The sequence below is a fragment of the Hippoglossus stenolepis genome, chromosome 16, assembly GCF_022539355.2.
Source record: "Hippoglossus stenolepis isolate QCI-W04-F060 chromosome 16, HSTE1.2, whole genome shotgun sequence".
Classification (NCBI taxonomy): Eukaryota; Metazoa; Chordata; class Actinopteri; order Pleuronectiformes; family Pleuronectidae; genus Hippoglossus; species Hippoglossus stenolepis.
The window spans coordinates 2757528-2784173 of NC_061498.1; the positions used below are offsets into that span (position 1 = coordinate 2757528).

General features: G+C 44.2%; 1 protein-coding gene across 4 annotated transcripts; it reads left to right on the forward strand.

Moving 5' to 3' along the window:
• On the forward strand, positions 1-26454 carry grb2b (growth factor receptor-bound protein 2b). Of its 4 annotated transcripts, none has more exons than XM_035181041.2 (7): positions 1-224; positions 1967-2222; positions 19641-19738; positions 22150-22194; positions 23462-23584; positions 24021-24189; positions 24987-26454. In XM_035181041.2, exons 2-7 carry the CDS (start codon positions 2145-2147, stop codon positions 25203-25205), a joined length of 732 nt encoding a protein of 243 aa, XP_035036932.1. In that variant the 5' UTR covers positions 1-224; positions 1967-2144; the 3' UTR covers positions 25206-26454. The 4 variants fall into 4 exon arrangements, with proteins under 4 accessions (XP_035036932.1, XP_035036933.1, XP_035036934.1 ...); XM_035181042.2 differs by having other exon boundaries at positions 25020-26454; XM_035181043.2 differs by lacking the exon at positions 22150-22194 and having other exon boundaries at positions 3-224.
• The last annotated feature ends 192 nt before the right edge of the window (positions 26455-26646 follow it).

The following is a 26646-nucleotide window of genomic DNA, read 5'->3' on the forward strand; positions in this document are numbered from 1 at the left end:
CGAGGCGGACGCTGCTGGTGGAAGGAAGCGGAAACAAACGTCGCAGTCAGCCCTTATGCTAACAGCTACATCCAGGCTCCTCGGACGGGGTGGAAGCGACACCAGACCGACGCCGTTAGCTGCCTCTCCAGGGCACACAGGGAGCGGATAGCCACGCCAGAGGGGGATTTTTTTCTCGTCCCGGTCGTAACGGGGGGCAGCGGACACACGGAACGGCTCGAGTGGTGAGTTTCCGCTCTCGCTTTCCCCCGTCACGTTAAAAAAAAAAAAAAAAGTTGCGCTGTGCTCCTGGAACATTAGCCGGAGCTAGCTGCGGGCTAACCGCGCTAGCGAACAGCAGCTCGCGCTACGAGGAGCGAGAGAGAGAGAGAAAAAAAAAAAGGTGTTTTCTTCCTTTTCGCGTTCGGCGGCGTGAAAGCCAGCTAGCAGGCCGCGGGCGGACCCACACATCCGGCGGTGACTTTTAAAGTGGCCCCCGGGCGCCTGGAGGTGTCATCTCCACCCCCGGACTGTCGGCATCTAATCGGCGGGTTAAGTTTAATAGTCGTAACCCCCCCACCACCACCACCACCACCACCCCCGTCGCAGTTATTGTTAGCCTGTTAGCCTGTTAGCCGGTATGCTAGCTCCGGCGCTCCGGGACGCTGGGCGCAGTCTGTTTGCCCCGGGATCGATTCTCCTCAACTTCCCGGGGGGTAAATGTGGTGACATAAGCCGGGTTCGGGGGGCTGGGGAACGGGGTTAGGTGCCGGATGCGGGGTGGGGGGGTGTGTAGCAGCGGGTCGGGGGTCACGGGATCGCGGTGGATAAAGTTAATTGTCAGGGTTCGACAGCCCCCGAGCTTCCCCTTTTCTTTATTTTACACCGTCTCCTGTCAGCGACCAGCTTCTGTTTACAGCAGCGGGTTTAATGCTCGTGGGCTGTTTGTGTGTCCCTGTCAACACGGAGTCACACGTTTCCAGCTGTGGCGATTAGAGACACACAATCAGAAGTGTTGTGATTGTGTTGTGCTGTCAGGTTTAATGGCCTTACCGCTCGTATTAGCGTGAAAACCCCATCAGAGCTGCAGCGCGGTGGCATGTTAGCAAACAACTTAATGGGATAACGCAGCTTCATCCATTTAACTCGGCGACTGGCAGGTTGAGCCCGATGTGTCACTGGCGGCTCCAGTTAAAACGGGCTGCTGGTTTTAACCTCTGCTGGTTTCACTGGGAAAGTCTGCGGGAGCCGAGGCTGCTTGTTGGGGAACTTTTGGTCATCGTTGATCCTGATTCTGCAGCAACCACAGGCCACAACCTGACTTTTCATATCATCCTGCCTTCAGTACGTGTGTTCTGGATGCTGGATGTTTTTGATATTTTCTCATCTCATCGTCTCATACGTGCACTGGACTCCTGATAATCTCCTGTAATCAAAACCCGGAGGGGCTGGATGTGATAAACGCAGTTGTCCGAGTCATCTGCTGCAGACATCCTCCTTTCCAGCCTCCTAGAATAACTCTGCCTTTTTAAAACTGTGACAGACGCAAAACTGACCAAAACAAAAAGAATACCAATATCTCAGAATGAAAAAGAGGTGGACGACACCGGCGGAGATGTCAACAACGAGATTCGAGTGTTTTTGGTGATACGGGCCGGTGCCAGCGTGAGAAACCAGTAAACCAGTTTAGAAGTAAACACAATCTGAATCATGATCTGTATCCACACCAAATTTCCACTTGGTCATGGGTGTCCACACGCTACGAGATTGCTGCATTGTTTCTGTAGAAAATTTCACAATGTCAATACACGTGGGTGAAAGATGCTTGATCTGCACCATCCACCCACTGAGTTTCGTATATAATCCTGATTACAAACAAAGCATCAGATTAACAGACAGGGGTAAAAAAAACATGACCTTCCATGGTGGAGATAACTAACCAAACAGTATTAGCTATTCTGATTGACTTTCACATTGTTTCTTGCAGGTGCCATACTGTGACCTGTATGTGAGGTCTAAGCCCTAAAGGAGCGGGTCATAGACGGGAGGAGAGACTCGGAGAGAAGCATCTGGCCACAGGCGCCTGGATACGCGTTTTTATTTTTTACTCGGTTCCTTAAACCTGCAGCCACAACCAGCAGTTTTGACGGCAAGTGACAACGACCATGGAGGCCATCGCCAAATACGATTTCAAAGCCACCGCCGAAGACGAGCTTAGTTTCAAACGCGGAGAAGTCCTTAAAGTAAGTGACAACTGTTTGAGTGTTCAGTGTTGGGCCTGGTCTGTATTACTCATAATGGCATGAAGTGCTTGAACATATATTCTTGCTGTTGGGGTTTACTTCCTGTTTGATTTCTTACATCCGTCTTTTTTTTATATAAAAAAACCCTATCAACAGTTGCAGTTTAACCAGTTATGCCATGTTTTTATCAAAAAAGAAACTGTACGATTGAAGCCACCACCACCACCACCACGATGAAGCAGCAGTGTTCAAGACTATATCTTATAATGAGAAGTATTTTAAATCATCAGACACTTGCCTTACCACTGAACCCACATTTGAAAAAGAAAAGAAAACACCATTCAGCTCAGATTGGTCTTAAAACACAAAACGCACTGCTGCATGATGTGACGGTGCACATGGTTATTAATAGAGGCATCAGAACGACAGAATCTGGGGCCTAGATGCTCAGGTCCATTGGAATATAGCAAAGTATTCTCCTAGCAATGCTAAGGCACCGTGGTTTTAAGAGTCAAAAACACTGCAAGGTTTTTTGTAAGGATTTGTTTCCATTATGAACTATTTAAAGTGCTCTCTGTGAAAAACCCTGGTCTATATCCTCCGGCATGAGAAGCTTATTCAAAGCCTTACTTTCCTGTTGCACGAAAAGCGTTTATGTCATTCTCTGACCCCGAAGAGGAAGCTAAGAAGTTAGAAAGTACATTCTGCAATTTTCACTGCACAATGATTCTCGTTGGATTTAAATGCAATCGTCATAATCCCTCTGTTTCAAGTCCTAGTCGTGAAGGGCTGGATGTAAAGGCAGGAGTGTATTAAAAAGAAATAAACTTTTATCTTTTAAGAAAATGTAATCCAACTAAATATCTTTACATTAAAAGACCCTTTGATAATGCACAACTATAATAAACACATCATTTGTATTTACTACTGTTTAATAATACTTCTTAAACAGTCAATTATAGTATTAGTATTGCCATGCCATTAATACTGATAATAGAGTAGTGTGCACAATTGTTTTATGTTTTTATATACAGCCTTATAATATTGTGTGTGTGTGTGTGTGTGTGTGTGTGTGTGTGTGTGTGTGTGTGTGTGTGTGTGTGTGTGTGTGTGTGTGTGTGTGTGTGTGTGTGTGTGTGTGTGTGTGTGTGTGTGTGTGTGTGTGTGTGTGTGTGTGTGTGTGAGAGTTGGCTGCTCTGTTCTGTCAGGGGATGAGTGCTGTATTTTCCCTGAATAAGAGATTTCAGAAGGGAGTTTTGAAAAGACTTCTTATCTCAGCGGGGGCTAGAGAGAGAGAGAGAGTGGGCTCAGGAAACACTGAGCTAAATGAGTTCTTATTAAATTTGCATATGAAAAAAGTAAGTACTGTACTCTCCCCCTGATTCCAGTGGCCAGTTCTCTTGATGGAAAGATCTCTAGCTTTTTACCAGATGGCAGAGTTCCAGCCTCCATGTTAATGGGAAATACCACAGCCCCCCCACCCTCCCTCCTTTTAATTGACGTCATTAGAGATGAGATGAGCTGTGCCTTTTGGTGCCTGCGTAATTTCTATTTAACTGAACATTATTTTGAGAAATGTTCTGCGTCGTCTAAATCAAAAAATTCTCAGTTCCCCATATTTTTTGCATATTGTTACTCTCAATTCTCAATTTGTTTCCGTCCTTGCAAAATGCTTTTAGTTTGTAGCTCTGTTTTGCAGAGTGTGTGTCTGGCGGCATAGAAAACACGAGGATGGTGTTATGTGAAACATCATTATTTCCTCTTCATTCTTCGTATTCAGTCATATGTGTGAAGATCGACTTTGCTTCTAGGCCTGAAGTAAAAAAAAACGACACTAAGCAATGCGATACACAATTAATTCTTAAGTTTGTCAGTCACACCTGACGTTAAAATGCGTCTCCACATGTGACTCCAGGGACGAGTTGTGATCTAATTTAACTTCCCTGCTCTCTATTCAAAGAAACAATGATGACATCAGACCAACGGGTGTTGTGTTTAGACCAGTCAATCAATATTGTGGCAGTGGCCATAGATAATTCAATGTATGGGACCTAGTGAAGCGGGTCAGAGGACGTCAGCTGAGTAGGCCGTCCTTCGTATGTGTGGCCCAGGACACATTGACACTCGCACTGTTATAAGAACGTGGCCACACTCACCAACTCAGAGCTGTCCACCGCAGACGGATGTAGATACAGATCTGAACAGGGTCTATAATCCACCTCAAACCCAAGCCGGCACACCATGTTAACACCATGTTAACACCATGTTAACAGACAGTTCTCTCTGGTGCCCACATCTTCTACACAAAGTGGCTTCAAAATGAGATGATAATATAATGTCCAACATATTTGACCAAAGCCAGTGGGCTGAATACTGTGAGTGAACAATCTTAAAAGATACAAAAAATGCTTTGCAGGTTATTTCTGCCCAGAGAACCTGAATTTGAAACGTGGAAAGAAAAGCCTGCATCAGTGTTGCCTCGAGCGCCGTCCACATTTCATCTGAATCATTTGTTGGCTGCTTTGCCCACAGGAGCAGTTCACTATTTTAGACTGAAGTAGCACGATGTTTGTCAGAGACCATCCCCCCCCTCTCTTCTTTCATCCTCTTTATCCTGTTCTCCTCTTTTATTCCTCTTTGCTGTGCTCATACATTAGTCTCAAGTCTGAATGTTTCCCCCTCAGGTAATTTCTGAGAAACAGGATGGAACAGGCTCGTGTCATTTACTGAAACCTCCTGCTACACAGGTTGAACCCCATTCGATGTTAGTTTAAACGGGACTAGAAGGCTGCAGATGAGTCTGTTGGTTTGCTTGGTAACAGTTATTTCATGTACGGTAAATTTGCAGCTACTTAAGAGCGCCAAATCATTATAGTGATAATTTCTCTCTTAAAATTACAACATCCTGGTTTCGAAAGAAGTGAAAATGAGCTCATGCATAGTCAGGGTACCAATTGTGCAGAGTTTGGCTGTGGCTTGTCTGGTGTTCACTGTGATTCTGATGAAGCCTTTGCCTTGTTTAATTATTTCCAAAGAAACGAGTAGTAAAACTACAACATCACTCTCTCGCTCTCTCTCTCTCTATCTCTTTGCTCTTTGCCTTCTGCTTTGTATACCAGGTTAATATTTGGTTACATAATAGCTCCTGTAACATAACCAATTGTTCTCTTAGTTGGCAACACCACCAACTGTTCTCTTAGTTGGCAACACCTCCATGAATAATAACGTGCTCAAAATATCTTTTGGCACAGTTTCCGTTTGTCTTTTTCCATGTACACTTTACCCTGTGCCGTACAACATGCTACACACAAGTATTTAGAGAAGTGCGTGTAAAGAAGAACCTCTCTGAGGTGGAGTGTGCTTCCTTGTGGCTTCTTTTGCCTCCATCACCAGTGCTATCTGTCTGCTGATACTAATACTAAGCAGCTCTGCTCCCGGGACAAAGGCTCCCTCTCATGAGAGAGCCGGCCTGTGTTCAGGCTTTGCTTGTATGTAGCATCCTTAACTTCTCACTAGTTCCAGTATCAGTGGGAGATGGCGGCTGTGTTGCTGTCGACATACAGGCTGATCTGTTTTACTGATTGTATTCACACTATCATCATCACGCACGGGGATAATTATTCATTGGGTGAACGCAGATGAAGGGAAGCCAGTGTGGTCGGGACCTTTCATGAGACTGTGTAGGAAGTATGATCGGCGTTAGCAGTACATTTAGTTTAAGTCTGAGAGACTCAACAGAATTCACTGTGTTCAAGGCCAAATATTAGGCACCTCCAGCTCTGGCTTGTTGCCACAAAGCTACTGCTTTCAGGAAAGGGCCTTTTTATTTAATCACTTATCTAAAAGTCTGCCAGTAAGGAAATGAAAATAACTTTTTAATCATTATATATGTAAATGCAATGTCACGTCTTGTGATCTACTAGAGAATTTCCTTTTGTTTTCTACTTGTCTTTGCAGTAGTGATTGTTTAACTTTGGCTGTGTCCCGATGAAGGGGGGCCACCTCCATCAGAGGATGTGGTCTACGTGGCCCATGAAGGAGGCAGCCATCGTAAGACACGTAGACTGGGAATCCCAAAAGGAAAGGAGACTGTCTGCCGTGATTTGTGTCACCAACTCGTCCCCCCCCCCTTACCGCTGGCGCCAAGCAACAGAGCGGCAGTTAGACACAACGAGAACGTATTAATGCCCCTTGGATTTTTAACACGCACAGTTGGCTGTTAGATTTAGTTCAAGACACTCAAACGAACTTACAAATAAAAGTGTAAGCATCAAACTTTTTGCTCGCTTTCTCCAGAACCGCAATGAATCCTGGGATGGGACAGTGTAGTTTTGCCACTGTGACACAAACTGTCTTCAAATGCAGCCTCTGAAGGACGCGGCCCCTGAAATGAGACGCGGCCCCCGTAATCTGCATCAGTTAAAAGATCCCATATTGTCTACTGTCCCCGAGACGTTCAGTAATCAGGTTCCACACCTGTGGGGGCCGGCAGTGTGTCTCTGTGACTCACAGCTGGTTGACCAGACAAGGCTCCCCTCTAATTTGCAGCCCTGAGTCTCACACCGGCATTTAGGTCTCATGTGCCAGCTCATGAGTAGCGCAGCGCTCCTGTCACTTCATAACCCGTCCCCCCTCCAGTCCTCCTTCATACGACAGACGCTGAGCACGTCGGAACCATTAAAGTTTAATGCAGTGTCTCTGCTGTTATAATTAAGTGACTACTTTTATTACACATGTTGCTTTTTTGCTCCTTATCTGTCAGTCGCACACAGAGCTGCCAGCACCTTCCTGTTTTATCTTTACAGCCAGTTCCAAGAAGTTCAACCGTTTCAACTTCTCTCGTGATCTGAAACTAGAGATATATTTGCTGTTTGAAATTTAGATAAGAAATAAGAACATTTATCTTTTAAATGTACCTGTATTCTGGGCTCAGTTTTTAAGTTGTGGGTTTGGTTTCGTTTTGTGGAACTTGAGGCATGTGCATACGCTTTTTAACATTACTTAGAATCTGTGATTGAAGCATTTAAACAGACGAGGATGACAGTATAAAAATCAATAAGGGCTGAACCATCATCCTTCATCATATCCGCAGCCGTCTCCCGGCTCAAATACACAATGACCATGTCACGAGCTAGTGTAAGGTTTCAGATTTAATCCAACTCAACCAGCTATATCTAAACGGGCCCGTTACAGACCACATAGTTGTTTGACCAGTGTTATAATCAAATCAGCTGTTTTTCAAAGCTATTTCTATATTTTCTCTTTCTGCTGCTTCAGTCCGTTCACATGACTGCGATGACCAGACCAGACTGTGCCACTGTGTCTGTAAACAGATCTAGAGGCGAAGCAGCCGGCGTGTGGAGGCCACAGTCGACGCTGGTCATTGTCCTGTGCACTTGTTCTCATTTCCTCCTTAAATAAATAAAGATTAACAGCCCTGCTAGCTGGCAGAATTAGCTCCCATCAGCAGATCTTTGAACTCTGACCACGGAGCTTCGTGTAAGATCCGCCTTTCCACTCCGTCACTTCTGCAAACTGTTGTCTCCAGATTCAAAGTGTTTTCCTATTTGAACTCTGCTCAAGTCCCGTTCACTATATCAACATTATACTGCGGACATAAATCAGAAAGGAAAAAGCCATAAACTCAAAGTGACGGAGCTTTACAATAGATCAGTGTTAGGCCGGACACTCTGGGGAACATTAAGCCACTCACTGGTCATTATGTGAGGCAAAATGTCCCCTCTCAATAAATGTCAGTTATTATTACAGTGAGAAATTAAAAATTATATCTCGGAGATAAAAAAACAAAGAATCACTGTATATTTGAAAGAGTTTCTAAGTAGCTACCATTCAGCTTGTGAGATTTTAGCAGACAGGGCCAATGAGTGTTAGAAATTGAACGCTGCAGAATGATTAACAGGTTTGTTGGGAGCGATTCTTTTTGGCTCATCAGACCAATTTCAGGTATTTTTCCAAAGTAAATTTCCTGGTTCAGACAAGCTTTTCAACTGAATGTAGAAGAAAGTATTTTTCATTGAGAAGGAACTTGTAGAAGTTCATTCACACTGCCTCCAGCCGTGTGGGAGCCCACAGTCAACTTGGGCTTAGTATCTGCAGTACAGTTGTCTAGTCTGAACCAGTATTAGTGTGTGTGTGTGTGTGTGTGCGCTTACATTAACGCCACAGCGTAGCTGTTTTCACATCCTGTTTGACGTGTCTTCCAACCCCCGGCAACTTCCTGTGTCTCCACTGCAAACTCCAGCAACTCGCACACTGTGCATCTACCCCACCGCAGCGAGGGGTGGGAATCTCTAAGCCCCTCACGACTCGACTCCGATTCAGAGGGCTGCGATTCGATGATAAAACGATAACTGATGCATCAAAGAATTTAATTTCTATACATGATTTATTTTGTCATCGCTGTGCATCTTCACCAGCCTCCTGATTTGTGCTGTAAAGTATTTATTTATAAGTTATAAGTGTGCTGTAATTTACAAAATAAGGTTTTCAATTCATAAATCAGACAACAGTTTATAACAGTGTTCAGCATCGAGGTGTTTTACTCCGCTGGTCAACAAGAGATTCTGCTCCTCTGCTCTTTTCTAATCACTCACACTTAGAGCTGATCTTTATAAAAAAACGTCTGAATTCATATTCATGTTCCTGGATAAAGGGGGGGGGGGTCGCTTCTTCTGCAACAATGAAGTGTGTTGTGTGATAATCTGCAGGAGTGTGTGTGTATATTTATGTGTGTGTGTCTGCCCCTTCTCTGTCGCTCCTCACACACAAACTTACAATCACATGTGTTTAGTTATTAATCGATTATGTCGCATCATGAATCTGGATCGTTCCGGTCACTTTAACCCTGATGTCCTGACTGTGCGCGTCTCGTGTTGAACATCGTGCGCACATGTTTTGTTTACATCCGTGTCTCATGAACTCTAAAGCGAAACACAAAGTAAACTTCAGTAGGGTTCAGTTCCTAATAACTAGTGTTTATTGTAAATGTGTAAAGTGAGCAGGAGAGTGGAGGGAGGACACTGAGGCAGGAGACTCTGACACGGTAAAAGACGGCCGGACCTTTTAACGTGCGTCTGTCCTGATCCTGGAGCAGCACTGGTTTTAATTTTGCAGCAGTGGAACGTCGCTAAAACAACGAACGTAGCGGGAAACTTGAATCGATTATGTTCGATGCAGAGTTGCCCACAAAAAAACAATACATTTCCACAGCACTGGAGTTGCACACAGATGCACAGACCGTTGTGACACAGACATTTAGAAATCCACTTCACCTAGAAAGCGTCTTTTTTTAGACTCTCCTTGTGACATCTTCTTGTACCTCTCTCTGGGTCGTGTTATAGAAGAGGAAAGAGCTTTTAGCCTCGTTACTCTAACACTATCTCTGAAGGTCCACCACCCTCCCCTGATTAATGGCTCCCTCATTGCCTATTAGTGCTTACGTATTGATTTCCCTTCCCCGTCCACTTGACCACTGAAGAGTTGTATCGGCGCTTCCTTGTGACGCTTGAATGTCTTAAATCCCAACAAACTCGTAAGCCGTCATTAGGGGCTGAGCTCCGGATCCAAATCCAGCTTTTTGATTCCCTTTCCTTCCCGAACACTCGAGGTCCCAGTCAGCTGTGGTTTTCTTGTGGATTCCTTGGCCGGCTCTGTGAAGCAACCGTACAGATGACTGCTGGTGGGGGGTGGGGGGCAATAAATCGCTGCTAGGTTGCTCATCGTGCACTTCTTTGATAAAGTGGCGACTCACCCTACTTACGCTGCCAAAGGCCTCGTAGGATCTCACTGGAGTCCAAGAGACTGCGTGTGTTCGGCTCACATTTGCATAGGAACAGGCTGTTTTCTAATTAAAAGCTGAATCTCTGGGGAGAAAGCTCAGATAAGTGTTCCGGCTCTTTTTTCTTTTTTCCTCTCGTCTTCCTTGTGTAATTAAAACTGTGACATTGTTAATGTAAGAAAACTACTTTTTTTTTTTTCGAGGGACTTGTTATGGAATATAGCTAAAGGCCATGGCCCACAAAGAAACACTCTCTTAATTGTGCTTCAGAATGTGATTTCTCAACACAACGAATGCAACTCTATCTGCTTTCGAAGTTCTAATCACATTACTAACCTTGTATGGAAGCAACACTACGGCCATCCCTCCCAACAGAAGTATATGCTATACCTGAGCTCATATTCCAATCGTACTGGTGTTGCTGTTCTTGTTTACACTTTACTGAGCTCTTACATTGATTTTCCTCAGTAAAACAGTAGCAGCCAAAACAGTGTGAGAGCTAAGAGGACGGTCGTGGTCTTCTTCTGAAGAGCAGACATGGTCACCTGCAGGCGTGTTGTTTGCAGCGCCAATGGAAGATGGAACTGCAAATATTGCCTTAGCTTAGTAATGGAAAGAAGTGTGTTTGCAGTGACCATTTTGGCCTTTCTCCCCTCTCGTTGTTGGCTTATTTTTACGTCTATGAATTCTAAGAAAATGTTCCAAGTCGACATATGGCAGCAGGCCTAGCTGGCTGACACTGATTTGTCCCAGCAACTACCCACTCTGGTCTAATAGCTGCCCAGCTGGGCAAGGTTTAATGTGTCAGCACTCACGCCCGTGCTGGAGCTGGGGTTGAAAGCTGCCCTCTTAAATTGATACTCTCTCGCTCCCTCTATTTCTGCTCCTTGCTTGCTCACACGTTGCCAGATCCAGTGAGTGTCTTTGCTCAGGAACAGCCTGTAGATGTTTTATAACAGACAATTAATGGACGTATTGATCATCATAGTCTAGCCTCTTATCCGATTGCATTTTTGAGCACGTAGACACAACACAGAGTTTTTTTAGGGCAGCATAGAGTTCGACAGCGTGGTTCTGGGTAGAATAGAGATTTCGATTATCAACCATGATATCTGAACCGTCCAAGGCAGATTTGCCGCAAGCTATGAGATTGTGAAACCGTGTTACGTGCCCCTGTAGACGGATGCAGGCACCGTAGACACAGTCTAATTCTGAAATTAACTGCAGGCGAATTGTGCAGCTCATGTAATCATCGGCCGTCTGAAGCAGGAATTAGGACAGCTCTGTGTCTTTGATCGCCACACGTGGACAGAAACATCTCAATAGATGTCACTCAGACTATGTCCAGTCTGTGCGTCTCTCACGGTCAAAAACAACCATCAGAACAAAGATTAAACCTTTATTATTCTTTTTGTGTTCACTGTGGTAGTTTCTTTACAATAGAAAACAATATTTTAGATGCAGGTACATGTAATGGGAACAAAGAAGAAGCTTTGCAGAGTGGGAATGAAAAGACAGCTTTCCCTTTCAGTGGATTGATGGGGCATCACAAAAAGGCATTCAGTTAGTCAGCTACCGCAGATGGAGGCCGGTGCACGCTGCAGAATAAAACATAGCGAGTTTGGCTGCTCTGAAAAAGAGATGCCCTCATTTTATGTTATTTGCCCTTGAGGAGTTTTCCTAAGCTGATCACAAGGATTGTGATTCTTCAGTGGTCCACTGTCTCCTTCCTCTGCTCTCTCCCTCCTTCCCTCTCTCTCGCAGCTTCTGTCACTGTTTTGCGTCTTATTTATTTTTTTACCTCCTCTCCGGCTCCATCTGCTTCTCTTCTCACTGCTCCAACTCTCTGTAGTGTAAGAGTGTGAGTCAGAGCGCTGTAATTAGGCCTCACTCCTTCTCATCCCTCCTGATGTGCCATAAAGACACTGACAGCTGTATTTAAACCAAAAGTTATCATTCTCTCTCTTGTGGCTTCCTTCTCTCTGCTCAGCTGTAGCTCCCACTCAGCATAAAAGTGAAAGATAGTCTGATTTGTGTCATGTTTAATAAATTAAAAATACACGATTGACACGGCTCTAATGATCTATGTTCCATGACGTGATTGATCCTCAACCTTTGGCTGACGCCGCCTTTTTGTAGTTTGCCAGTGGTGGATGTTCGCTGCTCCAACAACAGCTGCTGAAGCTCGGACACAAACACGTCCTCAATCCTACATATCACTTCAAGAGTTATTCCTAAACACACACACTTTTCTAAGCTGTCACATCTGTTTACTGCACAGCAGATTTTGTCGCGTTTTTAAGCTGGAGTCATCAGAGGGCATCACCAACGTAAACTGTGCTGAGAATTCAAGCTGTGATAAACAACAGCATCACGTCAGAGAGGAGCACCCCCCCTCTACCCAGCTGCCTGAGTCAAATTGATGTTGAGAGGAGCTGGGCTAAGCCAAACTTATCCTTCCATATCAGTTATCATACTTCCACTGTTAGAGTTTGCCTGCTGCATTATTCTACCCCCCCATCACTAACTTTTGCATCCTGGACACATTAATCCAAAGGATGTTGGAGACTTCATGCAACGCCCCCCCCCTCTCCCCCACTCTGGGTTACTCTTTGATACGACTCGCTGAAACAATCAGCCAATTCAGCAGAATTCAAATTATTCAAGAAATGTTTTATTTTGGTGGGAACTAAAAGGGAAGGAAAAACAAATCAAAGGCATCAGTATCAAATTGTTAAGTTTTGTTAATTTAAGAAGACTTCCAATTATTAAATCAATATCAGACTGATTTGAACCGTCTGTATGGTTCACGTATGTCTTGTGTCTCCAGCTGTGGGGATGTTGTTTCTTTTGCCGGTTGTCTAACAGCGACTTTAATCCCTGGATGGGAGGTGTTGTGTTTGTTTGAAGCTACAATCGCTGCTCCACGTGCTACATGAAGGAGATTCCCCTCGTGCTAATGGCCCCGAGCATTACTTTAATTAGACCAATGTTATAATCTTTTTATTTGCCAGAATCCAGTGTAATCTCCTGTGTTCTCCTGCATCAGGGTGGCACTCGTTGCCTCCCCGGCTCTGACCCGTCCCCGTGTAAGTCTGCAGCCTCCCTGCTGGGAGCTAAAGAGGTCAAACTCGTTTTAACGGCTTTTATGGGTTTTTCTAACACTGTTATTCTAAACAAAGCAAAAACTGGGCTTGTCTGGGTCTTACACTCATCTCACCCCCAGAACCTGCTGTGATATTTAAATCCGTCTCTCTGCACATCCTCCGTCCTGAGCAGGGACGGGAACCTTTTTCCCGTAAAGGGCTATTTCCATTTTTAATACCATCCTTCAGGGGTAATATTAAATTATTGAACACGTCTCACTAACCTCTCTAATGTGGTTCCTGGAACTGCTCCTCCTTGGCTGGACGTCTGATGTCAGGTGATAGTGATGATGATGGTACTTGCAGCTGGTTTTAAAACAACTTGCTCAAACATATCTTTAAACATATTTCATAGCACCTTGTATCAAACTATTGTGTTACGACCCAAGCCCTGGTCTGGAGTAATGTAATTATTTATCCTTTGTGATAACACGCTGAGGGTTTTTAACACCAGCATCACCCACTTTCTCCAAAGACGTGATCCCACAGCGTCTGTGTACTGTCCTGTAAACTGCACTGTTCGGGGGGGTCAGTTTCTCCTCTGTGTAAGATCTGGTGCCTCAGCGTGGTTCACCCCCAGCTGCCTGTATGTCAAAATACCAGGCCTCAAATTCCATTCCTGCTGGAAAGCCACACAGTTGGTACACACACACACACACACACACACACACACACACACACACACACACACACACACACACACACACACACGGTCAGGCATGTACTTGGATCTAGTCCCGCCTGATACCCCTGTATTGTCTGCGAACATCTCATGTTTAGGACTAACTTTATCGGACTATTTCTTATATTTTAATAGTTCCTCATCTTCTCTAGTCAGTGTCTGCACATGAACTGAGGGGAAATTTTGATGTAGGCAAATGCAAATATGTTATTTAGAGGGCAGCACTTACAAGAAACCACTTCCTTACTCAATCTGTCTCATTCTGTGGAACTGGGGTTTGTATTTTGTAACATACGACAGCATTTTTGGTTAAGAATTAAAGATCTGCGGTGTCATCCTCTGTCTGTATTTCCTCTTTGCTTGGACTCTTCTTAGAATCTTTTCATTTTCCAGGTACACTCTTGTAATTGACCATTTTCTGTGATCCCATTAGAAAACCAAGCAGCGTTTTAATGTTGTCATTATTTCCACCTGCAGAGCAAATAAGCAGAAAGAAGCACGACCAGGTTTATTAAAAATGGCAGAGCCAACCAGCTTTGGCCTCTGAGGGTCCGATGAAGCTTTAGCTCGTCTATCTTTGTATCTGGCTGACTGGCCGCACGCTGAGATTAACTCACACTCCAGGGTAATCCCTGCTGCTGATTTATTACAATCCCGTGTGGACTGAGCAGACATGTGGTTTATTTAGCATCTTGTTTTCTCTGCCCCTACTGTCTCTCGCTGGACTTCACTTTCCACCTCCGTCTTGTGTTTAGAAGCAGCCGTACGTTCACTTCATGTTATTACCTTTTGAGTATGGTTATTTCTTTCAACATACTTATTTTGCAAAGGATTTGACAGGAATAGGAAATTAGGGATTTTTATTTAATCTCTTCACTTCCAACTTAATCTGTGTTTGCTCTGCTTTGGTATCAGCATTAATTCAGATATTTACCCCACACACGTCCTGTACTGACCCATCACTAAAGGTCACACGCTGAAACCAACTCCTCTCCTTTAGTCATAATGTCTGTTCATGTAAACAACAAAAATCCTTTGACATGATTATAGGATGCAAGTCGCCTTCTTGACTTTTCATTTCATGACAGAGAAGAGAAGAGAAGAACAGAAATCCTATTATGTTGCGTCGGTTTCCCCACATCTGATTAAATAAATCTCTCCACTGCGAAGACAACGCAGCCCTGGGAAGATTATTACTGACGTCGAAACTCAAGATGTTGTGTAATTCTGTGGGTTTTATAGAGATGTACCGAATAAATAAACATGTCCGTGACATCTACACATGTTGAGCGTCACACATGGGTTTGTGGAGTGGAAGTGCTTTGTCTAATATTTTAGTGTGTGTGTGTGTGAAAGTGAAAGAAAGAGGGGGGGGGGAGGCCGTCTGCAGTGGCAGCTGTGGAGGAGATAATCCACGGCCTGAACCTTAGCCTCTCAAATACCAACTCTTACAACTATTGTGGCTCAATCAGATTAAAAAGACAAAAAAAAAAATGAGAGAGAGAGGGGGAATGTCTGTCATCCACAGAAGTGCAGCAGCACAATGCTGGCTCAGCTGGGAACAAAGGGACGGAGCTCAGTCTCATACAAAGCTGCGGTTGTCTCCTTTCTGTATGGTTTATAAAAAAAATTAAAAAAACTGCCAGCCAAGCAAATATTTTATTTCTGCTTTTCCTCATGAGCTGCCATTGTTTCACTTTTGAGAGTCGTGAGATGTAAGCGAGTTTAAATGTCGCTCCGAGGACATAAAGCGACCGTTTAATGTGATGTATTTTCAAAGTGTACAATCTTTCACTATTTTAATATCCAGGCCGACGGTGTTTATCTTTTACAAGCTGAGCAAATGTCTCAGAGCTTGAAAAGACCACGTGACTCAGTTGTCACGGGTTTGTGTCTCATCGGACATGCAGATTCAGAAGAAGTTGAACTTGACTCAAAGCAAATGTTTTTACACTCTGGGAAATCCACTGACTCACTTATTGCAGTTTGGTGAGAAGATCAACAGCAGTTTCGTTTCTGTACGGCAAACATGAGGCTGCAGCCGGTTAGCTTCGCTTTGTTCAAATACCAGAAACGCAGGGAAACTGTTTCGCCCCGACACAGTAACTCTGCCGGTTGCCTAGCGACAGCTCGGATCCAAGGTTTATAATCTGACGTAAAACTGTGAATCCTTGTTTTTACACTCACCTTTTCTCTGTGGATTAAACCAACATCGTGTATCATGTTGATTGAGTCGCACATGAGCTGAACGGCTGCACAGACTCAGTGACGATCCTCTGAACTGAAACATGTTTCACAAAGTGTCCCACTGCTTCGATGCTGTTCACATCTGACACTGTCCAGGGGGAGACTTCGACCACAACAGTGAAAACATGACACTCTCATAGTTTGGTGGTTTTTATGATGGCGCGAGAGACAAAGCAGAATCTTTTATTCACATCAGCGTTATTCACGATGTGGTTATCAACACTCTGGTCACAAGTTCTGTTTTGTGTAAAAGACGACAACATGTTTTTGTGCATTATTTTTTATAAGATGCTCGTTGTGCAACATTGCATATTTTTCTGTATCGAGCTTGAGATTCACATCTTCATCCTGAGGTTTCTTTTGTTTGTTTTAATGGATCCTCAAGAGCCATGCAACACTTTGCCTTGTTGTCATCTGAGTCGTCGTCCCACAACAACAAAAGAGTTTATGTAAACACCGCAACATGTGACACCCCCGATTAGTTTCATTTGACTGTGTGAATGTTATCGTGCACTGGGATGTTGAAGGTTCATGTTTATGTAATCCTGACTTGCAGATTGTTTACGTCTCAATCATAACGTGCTTTGGGAGTTTTCACAGCATTTAGCAACATCCAAAATACGACAGTTACCAACAGCTCCACGTTGCACATCCTGAGTTAGAGTGTAAACGAGAGGGATGTAACTTCAGACATTGCTTTGTCACATGTTACTACAAGTAACTCATGTAAACATCATCAAAATATAATAATAATAATAGGGCCTGTAGTATTGTTTATGTTTATACAGTGTGTGGTCCGTTTGTGAATCTCCTGAAAAAATTCACTTAAGCATCTTAGCAATTGAAATAAAGCTCCGGCGAACTGTATATCGCAGCACCTGCTGTGCTCTATTATTAACTTCGCTTGTAGACTGGGCAATTATTTCAGGTTGCCGGGGTTCACGAGGACCGGAGGCGCGTGGAGCTGCCAGACACATTCTGTCACTGCTGGAGAGAGCCGCGTTATTTATCACTGACATCAGTTAAATGTGGACGGTGTGAATTAGTGTAAGGCCGATCTTTTTCAGGGTGTTAACTGTTAGACCGTTAATATATGACTTTATTTTAATGGAGAGTGCTTTGGAGCATTGGGGGGGGGGGGTTTGGAGTGGACGCTTGCCAACATGTGGGGATGAACTATTGTCTCCCTGACTTCTTAACAACTCTCCCGCCTACAACACGCATCTTGTTCTCCTCCAGTATTCGCTGCTCTTTGTTTGTTTGAAAGTGTCTCGGCTTGTTTGTGTGTTTGTCTATATGTGATAAAATGCGGTTTCTGCTTTCTCACTGACTAACTTTACACAGCACCTTTTTTTTTTTTTTTTCCCCTTCCACTCAGCACTGCTCGCAGCCTGAGGGCAAGGCACGCTGTGCTGTGAGCCCGATTCCCTGAATCTGTTTTACTCAAGCACACATGGATCAAGCAAATCAGTCACTCGCACCGTCACATGTTGCTCATGCCTGTGAGCCCAGGGCGTTGTTTTAGCGTCTCGAAATTAGATTCCCTGTGAGTCAGTACTTAGTGTCAGAGCACGACAGCTAAGAGCGAACGCAAACGCTGGGATGTGTCACAGAGTACAAGATATGGAGAGTGTGGTCATGTTTTGTTAGGTTCTGCAAAGAGGAGTGTTATTAAAGTTCACAGTATTAGTACTGCTCAGGCCCGACACTCCCATTGGCCCTCACAGTTTTTGCTGTGGTTTCTGTAGCATGTTGGTAAAATGGTTAACGCAAGATTGCTGAGTGGCACATTTTTATTGTTTTGTCTTGTTTGTTTTTTCCCCCTTTGACCTTTTTAGCTATTCGAGCATCATGTTGCTATGAATGAGAATTAGCGTGAAATTCTCCTGATTCAGACGATCACCTGATGTTTCCTCTGGCTCCACCATGAAGCTGTAATTTGTGGCTTTTCAGTGAGATGTCTCAACAGCTGTGTGGATGAATTAGTTGAAAAATAATTTTTATACAAGCGCCATATCTTTCTTTGACAAACCTTAAACAATAGCTTGTGTAGCCACGCTATTTAATACAAACGCTCTTGGTCCCAGAAGGATGAATTTGAATATCTTTGATGCCCTGAACTTTCATGTCGTGCCATCAGCGAACCATGAGCTGACGGAGCCTCGCATGTCGGCGGTCCGCCGGCCACAAGGCCACACAATGTTGGAACAGTGTCCCTGTGAAAGCATCGGCTCTTAAAGGTCGGTCTGGTGTGTCAACACGCAGCCCAGAGGCTCAGGCCCTTTGTCTGAGTCTTGGCTCTGACAGCGTTGCATTGACTCTTGTAAACACACGAACCCTGTCTGACTCTTCCCGTCTCTGTGAACCACAGTTTACCCCAATATCTGCAAGTCCACTGAGTTACACACTGTACATAGATGGGCACTCGCACCCCCGCCCCTATTTAGGTCTTCGGTCCAAGTCTTGTGCCGGGTTAGAGGACAGCTGGCCGACTGCACAGGGGACAGCTGCCTCGGGTTGGGTGGGGGGGAAATTATGAATTTAGGAAGAGCGGCGGAGCGAAGCAACAAAAATAATGATTCAGAAAAAAGACGGATATAAAGAAAAACCTGTTTTAGTCCGACACGCATCAAAAGTCTTGTGTTTCTCACAATCTTTTCTTTTGCAGTTTTTAGATTTTTATACAATCTGCTGATCGGTGTTGGATAAAAGTGATCAAATGAACCTCAGCTGCTTTTTTCAGTGTTTTATTTAAAGGCCGGGTTGAGGATGAGTCAGAGCTGTGGCTGGATTTTCCTCCGAATATGAAAAGTTGTTGGTGAAAAGCAGAAGTGCAACCGTGATTTTTACAGTTTGTGCAGCACCGTTAGGAAAAGTAGTTTTCTTATCCTCCCTATTGTCCCTTTATCTGAATCTGCTGTGTTTTGCTTTTAAGAAACAAACCCACTGTTAAGGTGTTGTAGTAGAAATATAATATTACATAAGGTTTTAATTGCTTCTAATAACCCAAACACAGCATCAATGACCTGACGTTCACTTGAGAGGAACATTTCTCATTGTTTTTAAACAGACCAAACTCGTGAGAAGCATTTCTGCGGCTGCTGTAGCGTGAAGGTTGATTTCCTTCAGATTTACCAGCACACAGATATTTTTAATATTCACTTGGACACACATGGACGCATCACTGGCACCCCCCCACTCCTTCAGTAGCTGTCAGACATGAGTCACAGCTGTGTCACTGAGGCCTGATGCTGCACACGTCACATACAAACACACAACTGCTCTTTAAACCAGTTAGAATCTCATCTTCTGAAGTACTGGTAGTTGGTTTTTATCAGGTTGTATTTGCCTCGTCTGCCGTCGGTTGTGAAGTTACTCAATATTTGCTCGGCAGTTCTCCAACACGCACCTTCTGAAGTCACAGGAAATGAAATTGATGGTCGTAAAAGCTATATTTAGGAGGGTGCTTGCTTTTCCATTGTTAATGTTTGTGTGTGGCACTAACCTGAACTACTTCTCTCTCCTCTGCTCTCTGTCCACACCAGGTATTAAATGAAGAGTGTGATCAGAACTGGTACAAGGCCGAGCTAAACGGAAAAGACGGCTTCATCCCCAAGAATTACATAGAGATGAAAGCCCATCCGTGAGTATTACACATGCATGTTACTACAAGTAGAGTTTTTATGTATTTGTGAAATTGTGTGTGTGTCAAACAATTATAAATTTCCCCTGATAAAGCGAAACAAGGAGATATTTACAAGCAAACGTGCTGTAGGTTTCCAACACTTATATTTACATTAATAAGATAATTATACATACGACTGAATAAAGAAAATGGTAAAATCGAACACACATAAACCATCAGTTTCTCAGGTTAATTAGGTTAAACTACTCCTGTCCTGTTCACCCTTATAGGACTGCAGTGCCCTGGCCTCTGTGTGTGTCTGTGTGTGTGCGTGTGTGTGTGTGTGTGTGTGTGTGTGTAACCACTTTAGACGACGCCTCACAGAATCCTTAGAGGACATTACCTCTGGCCCTGCGCTCAGTGCCAGATTAGCTCTCTCTTTATTAATGTGCTCGAGGCCCCTTGCTCTTAATTGAATATTGACCTCCCTGCATCAGAGCTGTGGAGCTGTCAGAGGGTCATTGTGCTCGGGCCTTTTTCTTTAGCGTCTTTACCGCTGTTGATTTTTATTTATTTTTTATCTGCCCTTTGTCCCCGTGTGGTTGATAATGCTCACGTGTTAATAGTGGAATCGATATCCAGCTGCGTCTCACATCATCAGTGTCATCGTGTAGCTTCTCAAGGGTGTTAACAGCCTTTTATATAACGTTATCAGCACTTTAAATACTTAATGCAGTGTCTCTATAAGTTAATATACATGCAGAAGAGAAGTGCCAACACTTACTCGCTCGGGAGCAATGTTTTCATCACCGCAAAAAACCACTGAACCAATTTCATTGAAACTTGGAGTTTAAAACCTTTTTGATTTTCAATCTTCTTGGGAATTTCTCAAGAAACGAGGCCAAGATCTTTATGAACGTTAGTAGGAATATGTATTGTGCTGTTTGTAAGCAGTCGCTGGTTTCACACTGCACAGGCCTGGGATCAGTTAGTCTCCTCTTGGACGGGTTGGGACAGAAACGTTATCGTGCGTTTTGAGGATGAAATGTCTACACGAGAAAACAAGAAGATCTCTTAAGGGGCTTCTTGTAACCTGACACTTGGGAGAGCATTACCTTACGAATACCAATGATGAGTTTAAATACATGATTTTGATATAAAATATGACTGCACCCAGTTCGAATTCACCCCCCAACTCGCCTGCTAAGAACTAATCTAACACCTCCTGTCTTTTTGATTGTTTACTTTCCGGTAAACATGTCGATGCAGCGACGTTCGTGCAAAACCAAACTCTTCATGTATCTGAAGAGTTTCCCACTTAAACGCTTTTATTGTCAAATTGCATTCAGGCCAAATTCCCACTAAGGCCTGATCCATTTCAGTGTTTAGTGAGAGCGAGAGGTTTTTCTAATGTCTCCTGTTCTGCTCCGATGGCCTCGGTGTGCCCGCCCACTGTTCAGTGCAATGTGAGTCAGTTGGTGCAGTAGAAGAATCTGGTGCATGTCTCTCTGATTCACTGTGATGCAACACGTGGGGTTTCTACTCGTCTTCAGAACGAGAGAACGTGGGATTGTTAAATGTTGAATTGAATACAAACTGTCTCGCACTAGAAACACTGGTAATCGTGATGATGTGGCAGGGGTTTGCCTTTGTCGTCCCCCCCCCCGATGTGGTGACAATGAAGTGTCGCCCGGCGCCCACACAGGCCAGCAGACACACACACAGGCCAGCAGACACACACACACACAGCTGTGGGCACAATACAGGCCTGCTCTCCTCCCAGTCCAAGTGCTTTCTGTATGTGCACAGATCCACAGCCCACCAGTGGCTGTGGGTTTGTTGCTGACGCGTTAACTTTGCGTGACAAGCGAATAAGGCTGCTCCCACACCACTACGTTTCGAAAGCGGCGTTTTCAAACTAAAACGATCTCTGTCCAAAGGGACTGGAAGCGTTGGGTTGTTGGTAAAATGCCGAAGTAAGCCACACAACGCCAGGATCCGTAGCGGAGTTGATGCGTTTTCTGACAAATCTCCGTAGTGTGGAAGAAGCCCTGGAGCTTTCACATCACAGGGAACGTGTGAGTGTGTGTGAGAGAGAGAGAGAGAGAGAGAATGATATTCCTGTCGTTTCCTGGGCTCCATTAATTGCTGCACTATCACTTTTATCCATCAAGAGAATCAGGGCGCAGCTCTGCTGTGTTTCCAGGCTCAGACACGAAGCGGTTTAGGAGAGTTGACCATTTCATTATTGATTTTTCACCTACGTGTAAAAGAGCCTGGATGTCATCTTTTGGCTGACTGTACTTTTTAATTATTTACACAAGTAAAGAGCTTTTACTGGCTTTGTCTCCCATTCGCCTCTTCCTCCCTCTGTCCATCTTCATCACGCTCGCACATTCGCTCTGTCGGGGTCTCGCTCTGTGACGTAGGAGCTGCACACCTCCAGCTAAAAATACACAGGTGCCATTGCAAAGGTGATTATGAAGTAGACATTGAAGTTTTACTGGTTTTTTTTTTTTTGGTGCTCTGTAGAATAAAAGATGGAGAACATTGTTATTATTTAATGACCTTGTCTACTTCCTGGTTTGTGGATGGTCAGTGCAGCTTGTGTAACGTTCTCCTGACGTCCTGGTGAGTTCATGGGAGGTTTATAGGTCAAACTGAGCCAAAGGCCAGTCGGAGTAAATGTTAGATTATATTTAAGCTCCTTTTCAGACAAGAACTTTAGAAAATGTCTGCAGTATTTTGTTTGGGTGAAGTTACAGTTTCTGCCGATTTCCTGAATGTTTTCAAGTGGATAATGACGCGTTTGGTGAAACTACGTTCGTGCAGGTTAACGTACTTGTTTCGTTTACATCAACAGGAACGTTTCGGGGACATTCAGGCGAGGGGGTGGGGCCTCGGTAGAGCAGCGGGGGGGCAGGACAGGACATAGGATGATGCGCAAATCACACGTTTTTGTTCCCAGCTCATCGGCACCGGCGTCGACTTAGAGATATTTGTATTCTTCTTGTTTCTTTTGGTTTGTTTTCCAGTTTTGCGCCTGTTGCATGTTGAATGGAGCCTCATCAACACACACACACCCCCTCTCACTAAGAACACTTTACCACGGGGGCTGCGGTCGAATCCAGTAAATGTCTGGATCAACTGACTCCGGCTTCAGTTCGTGGATAATTTAACTTAATACACATCTAATCTTTTCTCTTTAATTCAAACCTGTCAGTCAACAGGAAATCCACCTTTTTATTTTTAGGTTCACACTGTTATTACTGGTCGCCGCCCCCCCCTCGCCCCCTCGCCACAGACCTTCAGTTAGCGCAACATGCTCAGACGAGTGTGTCTGTGGTTGTGTGTGTGATTGTGGGTGTTAAAGTCAAAGGTGCACGTTGCCTCTTGCTCGATTCATGCTGAGCTGGACTTCTTCATTACACTGATAATAATAACATGAAAAATGAAGTCACAGCCCTGCGTTGACACAACTGAGTTCTATTACTTCGTTATATTCCAATAATATATATATATATATATATATATATATATATATATATATATATATATATATATATATATATATATATATATATATATATATAGTACTAGAAACAAAAACTTTATTGTTCCATTTCCACATGTTTCTATTCACTTGAATGTGTATTTGTTGTTTTACTTATCTCTTCTTTCATGAAGCATTTTAACTCAAACTGCCACGTCACCTCTCACCTCTCGTGTTTCGTCCTCCAGGTGGTTCTTCGGGAAGATTCCTCGAGCCAAAGCAGAGGAGATGCTCAACAAACAGAGGCACGACGGGGCCTTCCTCATCAGAGAGAGCGAGAGTGCACCGGGGGACTTCTCTCTCTCCGTGAAGTAAGCGGCGCCGCACCGACGTTGGCGTGATTCACGCTCACCCTGTTCTCTATAAATACAATTCAACGTTAAACCTCGTACATCAGAGGAGCGTTTCCTCACAGCGGCTCAGGTTAATACGTTTCCATACTCGGTGCTTCTGAGTCACAGCCACTTCCCCCTTTCTCGGGGAGCCTCGGTGCTGCCCCCTGGTGGCCAGTGTCCGGCAGTTATCATTCTATGAGTTGGGGATCAGCCACATGCTGAGATCATGTCCTCTTATTTTAACACGTCTCCATTCTGACCTCCACAAACACATCAGCAGGTTTCATGTGAAGGATCTTAATTACTCTCATTTGAGCTTCATGTTCTCGACTACATTTCTCAAATCTGTCTTCTCTAAATACTGTTGACAATCCCCCCCCCTCACAGTTTTCCTCTCTGTGACCTTCCTCAGGTTTGGAAACGACGTCCAGCACTTCAAGGTCCTCCGTGACGGAGCTGGAAAGTATTTCCTATGGGTGGTGAAGTTCAACTCCCTCAACGAGCTGGTGGACTACCACCGCTCCACCTCCGTCTCCCGCAATCAGCAAATCTTTCTGCGAGACATAGAGCAAGTCCCCCAGGTAAGAGCAGAGAAATAAGGATTCATTACAGAACGATAAACTGTGACGCAGCAGAACGTATACGTGCTTGTTTCCGACCTCGTCCCCTCCCCCTCGTCTACATCGGTTGTGGGGGAGTGAAGCTCTTGATGCTGCAGCATGTTGGTTTTCAGCCTCACCACATAATTCTATTGTTTTTAACGTCGTTGGTTGAAGTGCTCCGTCTCTCATTACACTGAGTGCAGCTCCCCACAATGGATTCTGTCCTAAATTGAAAATGATGAAGGAGAAACGTTAAATGTCTCATTTGTTCAGAATAAATTCACCGGATGGATTCAACATTCAACTATTAAAGCTTCAAATAAACAAAGACAGAAATGTATAAGACACATGAATCAGCAGCTCCTCGTCCAGACGCTCACTCTGGATCTTTACTTTACTCCCTCCCCCTGTTTCATGTCTCTCATTTCATTTTTCATGTTAAAGAGAGTGAGGGGAAACTAATCCTGGCTCTGCCCCCTTAATTGAATCCACTACACAAGTGAATGGGTTCTTCCAGCGCCTCTACTCCACCCTTCCTCCGAGTTTTAATAGAATCAGCTCTGTAGTTTTTGTGTAATTCCGCTAAACTGCTAACGTGACTTCAGTGTTTTAACTTTTACACTCACTAAAAACCTTCAAAACACACAAGAGGAAAGAAAAACAGATGTATCTCAATAACAAACTCCCTGATAAGTGATAAATCTGTTGTGAATGTTTGAGTTGCTGTGTTTGTTGAACCTTGATTTGTATCATGACTTTGCCGACCGGCTCTACAGCCTCTCCTCTCTCCTCTCTCCTCCTCCTCACAGCATCCCACGTACGTGCAGGCGCTCTTTGACTTCGACCCCCAGGAGGAAGGGGAGCTGGGCTTCCGGCGCGGCGACTTCATCCAAGTCCTGGACAACTCCGACCCCAACTGGTGGAAAGGAGGCTGCCACGGCCAAACGGGCATGTTCCCCCGCAACTACGTCACGCCTGTCAATCGGAACATGTAAACAGTCAGACCATGTAAACAACAACAACAACAACAACAACCACCACAACCACAACACGGCAACCATCATCATCATCATCATCATCATCGTCATCGTTCTTCATCAGCCACCCCATCATTCCCCCCCCACCCCCAACCACCCCTCCACCCCTCTCGGCCATTCCACGATATCGGGAGCAGACAGGAAGAGCAAACAACCGAAAGAGAGAGAGAGAGATATTAAAACGGGAGTAGTGCTGTCGTGGGCGTCGCTGTGCGGGTGGCAGCTGAGCAAAAAATCAACTTTTACTTGTGCTGAGAATGTTCACCGCCCCAGCGAGCGCCGCGGCGAGGGATCGAACCGTCTTTGGGGGAAATCGAGACGCAGAGAAACTAAAGAGTAGTTGCACCAACCATGAAGATAACCAAACGATTCTACCGCTCCGACCACGGCTGCTTCCGTCTTCTCCTAAACTTCTTAACATTCTGCCTTTTTTTCTTTTTTGTGTTTTTCTTCTTCTCTTCCTTTGCCGCATGTTGTTTTAATCTCCTAAATGAAATGCCTACCGAAAAAATCCTAACTCTGTTTTAAAGAAAAAAGTCAATAAAAATATAAAAAAGAAGAAATGGTTTTTAAAAAATTGTACAAAAAAGAAGAGAGGAAAAAGAAATGATGCCATCTACAGTACAGCAAGTTTCCATGTTTAAGTTCATTGGCACGTGAGCATTGTACATCAGCCATTGGCTGTATAAATAAATCAACTATAGAGAGAATCCATTTTTTAAGAATATATATTATATATTTGTATGTGTTTGTCTGTTTTACCTCTCATCAAATTGTTTTTGTTTGTTTTTTTCATTTGTAAATTATGTTCAATCCTCTGTTAGTCTGGATAAGACCTAGTAGCTCTAGAATGTGCTGAGATGTCAGTGTTTCCTTTCTGTTTGTTCTGAATCTATCTGAGGGCTCTCAGATAACACAGCATGATATGTACGGGGTCACGAGTTCCACTTGAGAAGGAAAAGGTTTCTCTCGTGTCTGTAATGCAAACGAGAAAAAAAAAGTCAACGTTAATGCGGAGAAACCTTAGAAGAGACGAACCCCCGTCGGGAAGCTAACGTCGACCAGCGGGTAGAGCCACGAATGCTGCAAGAGCTGTCGTATTACAAAGCCCTGTGTAAAGGTCAGCCACCTTTTCAAAGCCAATGTATTTATTGCAGCCATTTTTACCTGGGCAGTGAATGTAGCTGACTGCGTCCACAGACATTAACATGAGGGAAGCGAGGTCTGAGAACTGAACTACACAACCACGCAAGGGATTTCAAAACGAGGAGACATGCCGAGGCAGTAATGTTGTCGATATTCACTTATAGAGAGACGAGAGAGAGAGCGGTGGATGTACAGGTAGTTAAACATGCGTATTCAAACACGTTCATTACATGCATGCAGACGCTCTCCTCCT

Bases quoted from the DNA above. Each gene is read 5' to 3' on its own strand.
- grb2b (XM_035181041.2), top strand. From the start codon at position 2,145: ATGGAGGCCATCGCCAAATACGATTTCAAAGCCACCGCCGAAGACGAG. The intron at 2,223-19,640 runs GTAAGTGACAAC...TGTCCACACCAG, and splicing joins AACGCGGAGAAGTCCTTAAA to GTATTAAATGAAGAGTGTGA. The intron at 23,585-24,020 runs GTAAGCGGCGCC...GACCTTCCTCAG, and splicing joins GACTTCTCTCTCTCCGTGAA to GTTTGGAAACGACGTCCAGC.